The 15,468-nt window shown below is 39.3% G+C and overlaps 1 protein-coding gene across 1 annotated transcript in view; it reads right to left on the minus strand.

Moving 5' to 3' along the window:
• xrcc5 (X-ray repair complementing defective repair in Chinese hamster cells 5) overlaps window positions 1–15,468 on the minus strand; it is a 120,277-nt gene that overhangs the window by 43,191 nt on the left and 61,618 nt on the right. The window contains exons 10-12 of the mRNA XM_063051492.1: window positions 13,951–14,013; window positions 7,968–8,105; window positions 1,681–1,771 (exon numbers count right to left, since the gene is read on the minus strand). Coding sequence (XP_062907562.1) covers window positions 1,681–1,771; window positions 7,968–8,105; window positions 13,951–14,013 — 292 coding nt within the window. The remainder of the gene's footprint in view (window positions 1–1,680; window positions 1,772–7,967; window positions 8,106–13,950; window positions 14,014–15,468) is intronic.

Here is a 15,468-nt window from a genome sequence, read left to right on the forward strand (position 1 = left end):
TTTAATCCTCCTCCTATATGCTAATTCGTGACCACCTCTGATTCAGCCTACAACAGTGTTGTTATCAGCAAACTTGACGCATAGCCACATAATCATAAGTATAACATGAGTAGAGCAGGGGGCTAAGGACACAGCTTCGTGGTGCACCTGTGCTGATGGGGATTGTGGGGAGATGTTATTGCCAATTCAAACTGACTGGGGTCTGCAAGTGAGGAAATCAAGGATCCATTTGCACAAGGAAGTATTGAGGCCGTCTTGAAGCTTATTGATTAGTTTTGAAAGGATGATAGTATTGAATGCTGAGCTATAGTAGATAAAGAGTATCATGATAATTCATCTTTACTGTCCCGATGTTCCAGGGTTGAGTGAAGAGCCAGTGAGACGGCATCTGCTGCAACAGCGGGTAAATTGGAGCAGATTCAAGTCACATCTCAGGCAGGAACTAATATGCTTCTGTACCAATCTCTCAAAACACTTCATCACATTTGACGCAAGTGTTACTGGCCGATGGTAATTGAGGCAGATTACCACGCTCTTCTTAGGCACTGGTACGTGAAGCCTGCTTAAAGCAGGTCAGTACCTCAGACTGCTTAAGTGAGAGGTTACAGATCCAGTGAACACTCCAGCCAGTTTTTTTCAGTAACCTGGCCAGGTACTCCGCCTGGGCCGGATGCTTCTCGTGGGTTCACCCAATCAGAAGGCTGCTCACATGTCGGCCTCACAGACTGAAATATCTGGAGCTTTGGGGGCTGTGGGGGTTTGTGATGGATCCTCCATTTTTTGATAGTCAAAGCGAGCATAGGAGGCACTGAGCTCATTTGGAAGTGAAGCCCTGCTGCCGCCTACGTCGCTTGATTTTACTTTATAAGTGGTGATAGTATTCAAGCCCTGCCACAACTGTTGAGAATTCTTCATTGATTCAAATGTAATTGGGAATTGCCACTTTGCCCATGAATTGCTTTCCAGAGATTGTACCTGAACCTCTTGTAACTTTCTTTGTCACCAGACTTGAATGCCTCCGAACTGGCCCTCAGCAGATTGCATCCAGGGCTTCTGGTTGGTGAAGACTGAATGGTTTTGTGGGGACACACTTGTCTACGATGTTTTTTTTAACATAAAGTCTGTGGCAGTCAGTCAGCTCCTCAGATGAGTCTTTGAATGGGGCCCAATCCACTGACTTGAAGCAATCCCATAGCTGCTCCTCTGCCTACTGTGACCACCTCTTTGTTGTCCTAACCTCTGGAGTTTTGCTCTTTAGCTTCAGCTTGTATACAGGTAGGAGAAGGACAGCCAAGTGATCAGATTTCCCAAATTGGAGCCTGGGCATGGAACGGTAGGCTTTCCTTATCTTAATATTACAGTAGTCTAGTGTGTTGGCTCTTCTGGTGTTTCTTTGTATTTACTGTGAATGCTCCCAAGAAAATGAATCTTGGGGTAGTAATATGGTGACATATACAAACGTTGATAATAAATTTCCTTTGAACATAGCATCAGACAACACAATTATAACTTCACGTCAGCCCGGCTCCTAATCCAAAACCATTAACATCTGATTAGCCTGTTTTCTACTGCATGATGTTTGCTATACATTGTTGTTAAATTTTACTTCTATGTTTTTTTCCAAGGCCATGAAAATCATGAACCCTAATGTGTGAACTTCTCTCCACTATTGCCACCTACCAGAAGCTGCAGCTTTCTTGTTGTTCTTCAGAGAACTGAAAGTAAACTGTCGAAGATCCTCCATGAATGGGAGTTGGACGTAGATTAAACACTGAGGGGAGAAGAGCCATGACGGGAGATCAGATTCATTTAGTTTGGGGACTTCCGGTAGAGCTCATGGAGTGAAGTCGTGTTCTTGACTCGCTCCATTACCTCTGAGTTTTTCTTCTTATGATCAGCTATATTTTAATTAATCATTACGGCATCGACTTTTACAATATTTTGAAATAAATTGGGCTCTTTGATAATCGGATGCATTTAAGGTCTGCTATGTCTAAGAATGGAAAAAACGGGAAGGACGGCAAACCTCCGGTTAGACCAAAAGGTACCGATTTTCCTCCGACTGAACCACCGCTGACTTTGAAAGCTATATCGGAACTAATTCAAAGGGAAATCTCAACCTCTGTTACAGAGCTGATTCGTGCGGAAATTTCAATTAACTTCCAGAAAATTGCCAATTCAATCGATAAGATACAAACATCTATTACGGAACATCAGTCGGCTATATCTGATCTTCAAAAATCCACGCAACAAAGTGAGCTCAAGATGGAGAAAATCGAAGAAACAATTAATGTAATGAAGAAGAAACTTGACTTTCTGACCTTCAAAAACTCTGACTTAGAATCCAGAATGCGACGGCAAAATCTTCGAATGATTGGGGTGCGTGAAGCTGTTGAATCTGATAACCCTATGAAGTATTTTTCTCAACTTTTAAAAGATGCATTTCCTACTGTATTTCCTGACCAACCACCGTTATTGGATCTTGTTCACAGAGTTCCATCATACTCGTCTAAGTCAGATAAACCTCGACATGTTATATTACGTTTTCATTACTTTCAAGACAAGGAGAAACTGTTTCGTTTCATTCGATCTAAAGGTTACATTGATTTTTTGGATCTTAAGTTCCGATTCGTGGAGGATTTCAGTAAACCAATTCGGGATCAACGAGTTCATTACAGATCTGTGATGTTGGAACTCTACAAGATGGATTTAAAACCAGCGCTACTTTACCCTGCATGTCTAAGGATTCGTACGTCGGATGGAGCCCTCCGTTTTTTTGAATCTCCATCGGATGCCCAGAGTTATCTGGATCAATTTTCACCTTCAACATCTTAATCATAATTTTTAACTATCTCCGTTTGATCGGAGTTTTAATTTTTTTTTGCCTTATATGGGCAGAAAAGTTTATTTTTGATTAATTAATATGGTTGCTAAACTTTCTTTCTATCTGCGTCATTCCTTTCTTTTTCCCAGGGGATTCTGGGTGGTTATTCCCTCACCGTCATTTTACGTATTTCCCCTGAGGCCTTAAATTTTGTAGTTTTTAAATCTACTTTTTTGTAGGTTTTCATAACTAGTTTATGTTAATAATCTCATTTCTTTTTTTGTTTACTCATAGGGTCTGGGGTTTGTTGCGGTTTTTTTTATATATTTTCTGGCTTTTTCTCTGTTATATTAAGTGTTTGTTTTAATTGATTTACCTTTTTTAATTTTTTTACTGTTTTATAACTAGCTGATCTTTTTTATATTTACACTTTTTTTAGGGAGCGTGTACCGGAAGTCATGGGGGTAGTTTTAGTGCTTGCTTCTTTCTGGCTGGTCTGTGTTAGATTTAGCCTTGGGCTCATGGGGTGGGGGGTAGTGGGAGGAGCTTCACGTTTTAGATTCTTTTTTCTTGGGCTATGTACACTATTAAAGTATTGGTTGCGTTCTCCTTCCCGGTATCTCTTATTGGTTCTTTTCCCTTTCCGGGTTCATGGGTCGAGCCTATCGTCAATCCTCCTTGTTGCGGGTTGACTTTAGGGTTTATGGAGTCTATTATTAATTTTGTCTCCTGGAATACTAATGGTCTTAATCATCCTATTAAAAGGAAAAAAGTTTTTAAAGTGTTCCGGAGACTTAAAGCACAAATTTTATTTTTAAGAGACCCGTGTGCGGAGGGGGGACAGACTACGTTTTTTTAAATTCTGGAAGGGACAACAGTTTCATTCGAACTCCAACGCTAAGATTCGAGGCGTCTCTATTTTTATAGACTCCTCAGTTATTTTTATACAACATGATATTATTTCTGATCCGAATGGTAGATTTCTATTGTTTAGTGGTCTACTATTTAATAAAAAGGTAGTTTTGGTTAATGTTTATGCTCCTAATATGGACTGTCCGGAATTTTATAAATCATTATTCAATCAGTTCCCGAATTTGAATGAGTTTTCATTGATCTGGGGCGGAAATCTTAATACTTGTTTATCTCCAGCTTTGGACCGTTCGGCTCCTCTACGGACCTTACCTAATAAATCTGCAACGTTGATTAATTCATTCCTCTCTGATTCTGGGTCGACGGACATTTGGCATTTTTTGCATCCTCAGGGAAAAGATTTTTCTTTTTTTTCCACATGTTCACCATTCCTATTCAAGAATTGATTATTTCTTTATTGACTCTCGTCTTATTTCTTCAGTGATTAAATGTGATTATGACTCTACAACCATTTCGGATCATGCTCCACTTAAGCTTTCTATTAAAATTCAGGCCAATACACAAAATAATAGACAATGGTGTTTTAATTCGCTGTTGCTTCAGGACTCGGACTTTGTTAACTTTATGAATGAACAGATTGATCTTTTTTTTTACAATCAACTATACAGAGGATATTTCTGTGAACATTCTTTGGGATACTTTTAAAGCTTATATTCGTGGTCAGATTATCTCGTATTCTGCTGCTTTGAGGAAGAAGCTGAAGCAGGAGGAGCTGGTAATTGTGGACAAGATTAAGGAAATTGATAAGAAATATGTTACAGCTCCCTCTGAGGAGTTATATAAACAAAGAACTGAACTTCAAATGGAACACAGTTTATTACTTTCGTCCTCGATTGTAAACCAATTAAAGAGAACAAGAAGTGAATTTTATGTACACAGTGACAAAATTGGCAAACTGCTGGCTAATCAATTGAAGTCTAATTATGCTAAATCTCAAATTAATCAGATTTATAACCAAAATGACCGACTGATACTTGATCATGCGGGGATTAATCAAACCTTCTGTGATTTTTATTCTTCCTTATATCAATCAGAGTCTCCTCGAGACTCTAAATATATGAATGATTTTATAGATAACCTAGATTTCCCTGAGATTTCACAGGATATGTCTTCTATGCTAGATACTCCCATTACCACTGATGAGATTAAGAATGTTATTTCCTCTATGAATTTGGGGAAAGCTCCTGGCCCTGATGGGTTTACCGTAGAATTTTATAAATGTTTTGCACCTTCATTAATCCCTTGGTTCTGTAGGGTTTTTGAGGCTTCATTAAAACTTGGTAAACTTCCCGAATCTTTCAATAGAGCGTCAATTTCTCTAATATTAAAGAAGGATAAAGATCCTGCTCAATGTGCATCTTATAGACCAATATCTTTATTAAATGTTGATTCTAAAGTGTTTTCTAAGTTATTAGCAAACAGATTAGAAAAAGTACTTCCTTTTATTATTTTGGAAGACCAAACGGGTTTTATTAAAGGTTGTTACTCTTTTTATAACATTCGCACACTGTTAAATATTATTCATACCTCCTCACAAAATGTTCCTGAATGTGTTATCTCTTTAGATGCCGAGAAAGCTTTTGATAGAGTAGAATGGCCTTACTCATTTAAGGTGCTTGAAATGTTTAATTTTAGCTCGAAATTTATATCCTGGATCAAACTGTTATATCATTCTCCTGTGGCCTTGGTCCGTACTAACTCTCTAAGCTCACCTTTTTTCCCTCTTTTTCGAGGTACTCGACAAGGTTGTCCTCTTAGTCCTTTATTATTTGATATTGCATTAGAACCTCTTGCAATTGCCATTCGAGAATCTCCAAATATTACTGGGATAACTCGGGGCTTAAAGTCCCATAAAATATCACTCTATGCTGATGACTTACTTTTATATATTTCTAATCCTCAAAAATCCATCCCTGCTGTTTTAGAGTTATTAGCACAATTTAGTCTCTTTTCAGGTTATAAATTAAATCTTAGTAAGAGTGAACTTTTCCCGATTAATAAACAACTTCCCTTATATCATAACTTTCCATTTAAATTGATTAATAATTATTTTTCATATCTTGGGATTAAAATTACTTGTAAATACAAAGATTTATTTAAGATTAACTTTTTACCCTTAATTGACCATATTATTCAACTTTCATCTAAATGGTTTCCTTTATTTATTCCATATTAACTTTGATTGGTCGTATTAATGCAGTTAAGATTTTTTTTTTGCCAAAATTTCTATATATATTTCAGGCATTACCAATCTTTGTCCCAAAATCTTTTTTTGATAAAGTTGACTCAAAAATTTCTTCATTTATTTGGCAAAATAAAAACCCGAGGCTGGGTAAAATACATTTACAGAAAGCTAGGAGAGATGGAGGTTTAGCATTACCTAACTTTAGATTCTATTATTGGGCAATTAATATTCAACATATGAAATTTTGGTTACTTGACCAGGATATACTATCTATTCCTAAATGGGTAGCATTGGAATTACAATCTGTTCAGGGCTATACACTTGGCTCTATTTTAGGTTCCTCTCTTCCTTTTGATTTGAAACACCTCAAACAGGTATCTAACCCGATAGTTAAATATACCTTATGTATTTGGTTTCAATTCAGAAAATTTTTTGATCTTAACCAATTTGGGCTAGCGATTCCTATTTTAGTTAATATATTTTTTCCTCCCTCTTTTACGGATCGTGCTTTTCAAATTTGGAAGACTAACTAAGGGTATTTCACGGTTTTTGGATTTATTTTTAGATGGTTCCCTTATGTCTTTTGAACAATTATCTAATAAATATAATTTATCAAGAATACATTTTTTTAGATATCTACAAGTTAGAAATTTCCTAAGTACTATAGTTTCTTCTTTTCCTATGCTTCCTCCTACATACATTTTAGATACTATAATTAACCTTAATCCATGTCAGAAAGGTGCATCGGCTATGATTTATAATATTATTATGAAACTTAGGAAGCTCCATTTGATAAGATTAGGGTAGATTGGGAACAGGAATTGGGGTTTATCATTTCCGTGGATGACTGGGGGCAGATTTTACAATTAGTCAATACTTCCTCTATCTGTGCTAAACATTCCCTAATTCAATTTAAAGTTGTTCATGGAGCACATATGTCCAAAGATAAATTAGCTCGCTTTTATTCTCATATTAATCCTTTTTGTGATAGATGTCCAGGGCAGATAGCCTCTTTAACATATGTTTTGGTCTTGTCCTACTCTGGAAACTTTTTGGAGAGACATTTTTAATATTATCTCCAAGGTATTGAATATAGATATCTCTCCTCACCCTATTACTGCTATCTTTGGACTACCTAAAATTTCCAGTAATCTTTCTCCTTCAGCCCGTAGAATGATTGCATTTCTTACTTTAATGGCAAAAAGATGTATCTTACAACATTGGAAAGAGCTTAATGCTCCAACTACCTTTTTTTGGTTTTCTCAGACGATATTATGCTTGAATTTGGAGAAAATTAGAAGCAATCTTTATGATTCCTCACTTAAATTTGAACAGACCTGGAGATCTTTTATTCAATATTTTCATTTAATATAATTTTTTTTCTCCTCTTTTTTTTTGCTCCATATTTATATACCCTTCTTGTTTTTTTTACTGTTTTTAATGGAGGTCGGGATTGAGGACGTGATTTTAAGTTTTTTTAACTCTGCTTGGTTCCAAGTTAGCCCATTGCTTTGCTTTGCTTTTAGTTAGTTGCACGGTGGGTTTTTTTGGGTTTTTTTTTTTCTTTTTCTCTATTGATATATATATATATAAATTAGCATACTATTATGTTACCTTAGTATGTTATGTTTAAATTACATTGTTTGTATCATTTTTTTTGTATTAATATCTCGTGTAATATTATATTCTACCAGTGTATTAGTGCCTATATGGCTTACCTTTTTGTATACTTATTCAATAAAAAGATCTAAAAAGAAAGATTAATTTAGTTTGAAACCAATATAGTCTCAATTATAATTCTGTTACAGCAAAAACCGAAACATCCACTAGCCAGTGAAATGCAGCAAACTAGGATTCAGTCTAAGGCCTGATTCTCAAATGCATCATTTCATTTTACAAATACTGATGATCTTGGCATATTTACAGCATTTCTGCTGTAGCCTTAAAAATATTTCCACTTGTCTTAAATTTAATCATTTCCTCTTCACCTTCATGTCATCCCCATTTATGTCATGCCAGGCTCATTACCTCATATTTGTCTTTAATCAAAGGAAAGGCCACTCCAACTTGTGGGTGTGATCTCCGGTCATAAACATAACGAACTATTGCCACCATTTCCAGTTCTTCCAATGAATGAATCAGTGCTGACAAAGCCACTGCAGCGTGCTGGGGGAACAAAAACAAAGTGCACTCCAATGGTCAACACTACAGAATTCCAGGAATGCTAAATTGCTGTCATGTTTATTAAAGGAGAAGGGAAAGGCAGTTACAATAGTACAGTCAGCTTGGGATGGCAAACAATATTGAGAGAGACAGGTTAGTCAAAGAGACGTCAGCATGGCTTTGATAAGGACAAGCCTTGCGTGACTAACTTAAAAGGTTTCGGATGCAGCAAGTTCCGATAAGGACAGGGCATGATACAGGGTGCAAGGATTTTGATAACTGTTCAGTCACAGAAAGCAATACCCTTTTCCTTGATTTCCTTAATATCTAAAAGTCTACTGATCTGTTTTGAATGAACTGAATAACTGGGCTTCCAAAACACTCCACAGGAAGAAACTTCCAAAGGTTCTCCCTCCTCTGAGTGAAAACAAATTTCTTTGTTTCCAAGCTAAACAATTTTCCCTCTCCCATTTACAAACTACATTACCCCTTGTTCTGCAGTACTCAGTCCATGGGAAATCTAATTCCAGCAATTAATAAAACTCTACAGCAAATTACAGCCCCTTCGTCCCACAATGTTGTGCTGACCCTTTAACCTATCCAAGGTCAATCTAACCCTTGTAGGAAGGAAGGGTTAGTTTTATCTTAAAGTAGGTTAAAGGGCTGGTACAACATCATGGGCCAAAGGGCCTGTACAATGCTGCCATGTTTTACGTTCCCTCCCACACAGCAGTCCATTTCCATTCCATCTACATACCTATCTAAGAATCTCATAAATGCCCTTAATGTTCCTGCCTTTACCATCACCCCTGACATGTTCAACTGACCTACCACTCTCTGTGTAAAAATCTACCTCTGACATTTCCTGAACACTTTCCTTCAAACACCTTAAAATTATGTCCCCTCGTATTAGCCACTTCCAGCCTGAGGAAAAGTCTCTGGCCTCTAATCTCGATCTATGCCTCTTATCATCTTGTAAATCTCTATGAAGTCACCTCTCAAAGAGACAAGCCCCAGTTCACTCAAACTATCCTTATAAGGCATGCCCTCTAGTCCAGGCAGTATCCCAGTAAATCTCCTCTCCACCCTCTCCAAAGCTTCCACTTCCTTCTGATAATGAGATAACCAGAACTGAACACAATTCTCCAAGTTGAACTCAATCTCCCAATTAATGAAGGCCAACACATCATGTGCTTTCTTAATCATCCTAACAACTTGCACTGCAACTTTGAGGGATCTATTAACCCAAGGTCCTCCACACAGTTAAGAATGCTGCCATTAACCTTGTATTTTGCCTTTAAGTTCGACCTTTCAAAGTGAATCACTTCACACTTTTCCAGATTGAACTCCAACTCCCTCCTCTCAGTTCATCACTGCATCCAATCAATATCCCGTTGTAACCTACAACAACTTTCTACATTGTCCACAACACTACCAGCCTTTGTGTCATCTGCAAACTTACTAACAAACGCTTCCACTTTCTCATCCAAATCATTTATAAAAATCACAAACTGCACAGTTAGACTTTTCAGTAAGATGGACACAAAAGTTGGTGGTGTTGTGGATAGTGTAGAGGATTGTTGAAGATTGCAGAGAGACAGTGATAAGATGCAGAAGTGGGCTGAGAAGTGGCAGATGGAGTTCAACCCAGAGAAGTGTGAGGTGGTACACTTTGGAAGGACAAACTCCAAGGCAGAGTAAAAGTAAATGGCAGGATACTTGGAAGCATGGATAGAAGACTGGCTGACTGGCAGAAGGCAAAAAGTGGGAATAAAGGGGGCCTTTAGTTGCTGGCTGCCAGTGACTAGCGGTGTTCCGCTGAGTTTGGTGTTGGACCACTTTTTTCACGGTTTATGTCGATGATTTGGATGAAAGAATTCATGGCTTTATAGCGAAGCTTGCAGAGATATGAAGGTAGTTGGAGGAGCAGGTAGTGTTGAGGAAGCAGGGTGTCTGCAGAAGGACAAAGTGGCAGATGGAATATTGTGTAAGGAACTACACGGTCTTGCACTTTTGACAGGAAGAATAACTGTGAGGACTATTTTTTCAATGGAGAGACAATTCAAAAATCAGAGGTGCAAGGCACTTGTAAGTCCTTGTGCAGGATTCCCTAAAGGTTAATTTGCAGGTTGAGTTGGTGGTAAGGAAGACAAATGGTATGCTAACATTCATTCTGAGAGGACTAAAATATAGGAGCAAGGAGGCTTTATAAGGTGTTGGTCAGACTGCAATTGGAGAATAGTGAGCAGTTTTGGCCCCTTATCTAAGGAACGATGTGCTGGGATTGGAGAGGATCCAGAGGAGGTTCACGAGCACAAGTCCAGGAATTAAAGGGTTAATGTATGAGTACTGCTTGATGTCTCTGGGCCTGTACTCATTAGAATTTAGAAGAATGAGATGGGATCTCATTGAATCCTATCGAATATTGAAAGGCCTAGATAAAATGGATATGGAGAGGTTGTTTCCCATAGTGGGTGAGTCTAGGACCAGACGGTGCTGTCTCAAAGTGTAGGGATGTCCATTTAGAACACGGATGAGGAGGAAGTTATTTAGCTAGAGGGCAATGAATCTGTGAAATTCATTGCTACAGACAGCTGTGGAGGCCAAATCATTGGGTATATTTAATCTAAAGGTTCATAGGTTCTTGATTAGTCAGGGTGTCAAAGGTTATGGGGAGCAGATGGGAGAATGGTGTTGAGAGGAGTAATGTATCAGCTATGATGGAATAGCAGAGCAGACTCTATGGGCTGAATAGCATAATTCCGCTCCTATGGCTTATGGTTACACCCTACAATTACCTCATTCTCCTCTATGACCTTTGGTGAATACTGATGCAAAATACTACGCTAGTGCCTCGCCCGGATCCTCTGGCTTCAGGCATAAATGTCCCTTTTAGTCTAAAATGGTCCTATTCTCTCCCTAGCTACCCAACTTGGACTTCTGATCTCACATTCTACCTCTAAGGATCTTGCACTTTATTGGTCAACTACACTGTACTTTCTCTGTAGCTCTTACACTGTATTCTGCATTGTTATTATTTTATCTCAATGCACTTGTGCAATGATCTGATCTGTGTGGACAGTATGCAAGACAGTTTTTCTCTGTATCTCATACATGTGACAACAATAAGCCAATTTCAATTCCCATTCCAAGGTCAGTCCTGAATTCTGATCAGCTGGTCTTTGCATGGCAGTCATATGTCTGATGTGAGTTTTCCAATAATAGCTACCCCTCCACTCTGTCTTACCATTGGATCCTGATGGGAATTGGGAAGAGACAGTGAGACTTAAATCCAAATCATGTGCTAGTCTTGACACTATCATAATGGTGTCGAGGTCCTCATCGATGTCAACGATGGATGAACACACCCCTCAATCTATTCTCCCTAGCTGCTGCCTTCTCCCAGTTTAGCACTTTCCCCTGAGATTCAAATTTATCCTTATTCACAACTATCTTAATACCCAAGAAGCTGTAGTCATTGTTCTCTTTCTGAAAGCTAAATCACTTGGTTTCCCAATACAAGGACCAATATGGCCTCCCCTCTAGTTGGACAATCTACATACGAGAAATTCTCTTGGATGCAACAAATTGTGCCCTGTTTAAGCACTAAGGAAGTCCCAATATAGGGGAAGTTAAAGTTCTTATTGTTCTATCTTCCTTACTTCTATAATGAAACCATTCATTAGAAAGACTAATATACCATTTACTTTCTATTGTACCTGCATCTTGGCCTTCACTGAGCTGGGTGTACTGCAAGTACACCCAGATCCCTTTGAAAACTATCCGATTTCTAACCATTAAATAAATATTCTTCTCTTATGAGCATCAAAGTACAGGACTACACAACATTCTTTATTATATTCCATTTACTACGTTCTCTTCCACACAGCTTGTTTGTTTTTCCTCCTAAAGGCCCTTACATCAATCTTCAAACTCACAACCTGCCTAGTTTAGTGCTGTCAGCATACCTGTTCCTTCATATACAAGAGAAAATCTGCAGATGCTGGAAATCCAAGCAACACACACAAAATGTTGGAGGAACTCAGCAAGCCAGGCAGCATCTATGGAAAAGAGTACAGTCGATATTTCGGGCCAAGACCCTTCATCAGGACTGGAGAAAAAAAGATGAGGAGTAAGGAAGTGGTGGGAGGAAGGAAGAATCACAAGGTAATAGAGGAAACCGGGAGTGGGGGGAAGGGGTGAAGTAAAGAGCTGGAAATTTGATTGGTGAAAGAGATACAGGGCTGGAGAAATCTGATAGGAGAGGACAGAAGGCCGTGGAAGAAAGGGGGGCATTTTAATTCCACTTCCTATTCCGACATGTCAGTTCATGTCTACTGTCGTGTTGAGGCCATACTCAGGTTGGAGGAGCACCACCTTGTATTCTATCTGGGTAGCCTCCAACCTGATGGCATGAACATCGATTTCTCAAGCTTCTGGTAATGCCCTCCCCACCCCCATCATTCCCTATTCCCACTCTTACCTCATCTCCTTACTTGCCCATCACCTCCCTCTGGTACTCCTCCCCCTTTTCTTTCTTCCATGGCCTTCAGTCCTTTCCTATCAGGTTTCCCCTTCTCCAGCCCTGTATCTCTTTCACCAATCAACTTCCCAGCTCTTTACTTCACCCCTCCCCCTCCCTCCTGGTTTCATCCATCACCTTGTATTTCTTCCTCCCCACCCACCCACCCACCCTTTCCACTTTCTAACTCTGACTTCTCATCTTTTTTTTCTCCAGTCCTGATGAAGGATCTTGGTCTGAAACGTCAACTACCCTTTTTGCATAGATGCTGCCTGGTGTGCTGAGTTCCTCCAGCACTTTGTGTGTGATACCTGGTTCCTTGATTTCTCATGGTCATGAAGTCATAAAGCAGAAAAGTAGGCTGTTTGCCCCTCCACGTCAATGTCAACAATCTATTATTCATTTAATACTACTTTTTCTCTCTCTTTCTTGAAAAATTATTTGGTGTTTTCCAATCTACTGAAACTTACAAAGAATCTAGACAATTTTGCAATTTGGAACTCTGTGAAGTAGTATCAGTAAAATAAGAATGATATACAGCCACGGAAATTCTGGACAGTATCTCTCTAGCACCACTCCAACTGGGTACTATCATTCTGGCACCACTCTAAGTGGTTGCGATGCAGCTGGGTACTATCTCCCTGGCACCATACACCATTATGTATTTACTGCACCACTACAACTGGGTACTATCTCGCTGGTTACTAGCTTCCTAGCACCACTCCAAGTAGATACTATCCAATTAGGTACTATCATCCTGGCACAACTCCAACTGGGTGCTATCTCCCTGGCACCAATCCAACTAGGTACTATCTAGTTGGGTCCTATATACCTGACATCACTCCAACTGGGTTCTATCTCCCCGACACCACTAGCTGCGTTTACTGCATGACTCCAAGTGGGTACCATCTCCCTGGCACCACTCCAAATGCAATTACCGCAAAAAAAAAGAGCCAGGACATTCTAAAGTGGATTAAAAATGTTGGAAATTGGAAACAGAAACGCACTAAGTTCTGGAAATACACAGGAAGTCTGACATCATCTGTGAGAAGAGAAACGGCACCCACGTCAATGACCCCTCTTCAGAATATGTCATTCTCCCTGAATTGGTTGCTAGATGATTTAAAGAAAAAATGCAGCTTCCTCCTACCAAAGGTATTTTAATCAGATGAAAAGCACATCAGAGATCTTGGCACAAGAGGCATTACCAATCCCTAAAGATGTACCAAAAAGTGACTCCAAGACTAGGAGAAATATCATAGGACCATGCCCAAGAAAACAGATTGAAGCTGAGCTGCTAATTGCAATGACTTACGTGTTCCTCACCTCATCATCTTTTGCAGCAAAGACCTTCAGCGCCTGCCGTCCAACATAATAATTCTGCAAGACCTGTAATTCAAGGAAACACAGAACAGTGATATTCACCTAGTTAAGGCGTAACTGTTAGAAAGCAAACAACATCACAGGAAATTAAAATCAAATAATTTTCTGCCTGGGTGCAATAAAGCCTTTCTAATTATTCATCAAATTCTCTAACTTGAGATAAAATAAAATGCTTTCTAGAACATTAAAACCACAGCATAGTACAGGTCATTCTGCCCACTATGTTGTGCCAATCTTTTAACCTACTCCAAGATCAATTTAACACTTCACTACCAAGGCATTTGACAAAGTTCCTTATGGTAGGCCCAATCAGAAAGTCAGGAGGCATGAGATCTAGGTAAACTTGGCTGTGTGGATTCATAAATAGCTTGTCTATAGGAGGTACAGGGTGATAGCAGATGGAGCATACTCTGCCTGGAGGCCTGGGTGGCATCAGGGATTACACCTTAGTCAATTCTCAAGATGTAATGGGGTCAAGTGAGTAGCAGTGTTCCACTCTGGGACCCTTGCTCTTTATGAGTTTTATATATTTGAATGAGGAAATAGAAGGATGGGTTAGTAAGTCTGCAGGTGACAACAAGGTTGGTAGCATTGTGAATAGTATAGAAGGTTGTTGTCGGTTGAAACAGAACATTGATAAATATAGAGCTGGGCTGAGAAGTGACAGATGGAGCTCAATCGGAAAAGTGTAAAGTGATTCACTTTGGAAAGTTGAACTTGGAGGCAGAATACAGCGTTAATGGCAGGATATTTAGCAGTGTGGAGAAACAGAGAGATCTTGGAATCCGTGTCCATAGAACCCTCAAGTTGCTGCACAGGTTAATAGGATGTTTAAGGCGGCGTATAGTGTGTTGTTCTTGATTAGTCAGGGGACTGAGTTCAAGAGACAAAAAGTAATTTGCAGCTCTACGAAACTCTGGTTAGACCATACTTAGTCATAAATTCAGAGTCAAATAGCATCATAGCATCAAAACAGGCCCTTTGATCCTTTCAGTCTGAGCCGAACCATAATTCTGCCTAGTGCCATTGACATGGACCTGGACTATAGACCTCCTCACCCTTCCCATCCATGTACTCATCCAAAATTCTCATTTATGTTGCAAATGAACCAACAAACACCAGTTCCACTGGCAGCCTTTTCACACTCTTACCACCCTCTGAGTGAGGAAGTTTCCCCTCAGGTTCCCTTAAACATTCACCTTTCACTTTTAAACCATGACCTCCAATTGTAGTCTCACCCAATCTTAGTGATAAAAGCCTGCTTGCATTTCTCTATGCGCAATTTGACACAAAAATGATGTGACATCGAGGAAAGCTCCCTCTCTCCGATGAACAGGCACTCTGTCAGGCCACATCCAAGGTGGAGGATCCTAGCAGAGTAAACACATGCAAAGCTGTGGGGCTGGATGATCTAATCTGGAGCTACAACACCTCCTCATTAGTCAAGGCAGCACAGCAGCT

Source organism: Mobula hypostoma, chromosome 6 (genome assembly GCF_963921235.1).
Source record: "Mobula hypostoma chromosome 6, sMobHyp1.1, whole genome shotgun sequence".
NCBI lineage: Eukaryota > Metazoa > Chordata > Chondrichthyes > Myliobatiformes > Myliobatidae > Mobula > Mobula hypostoma.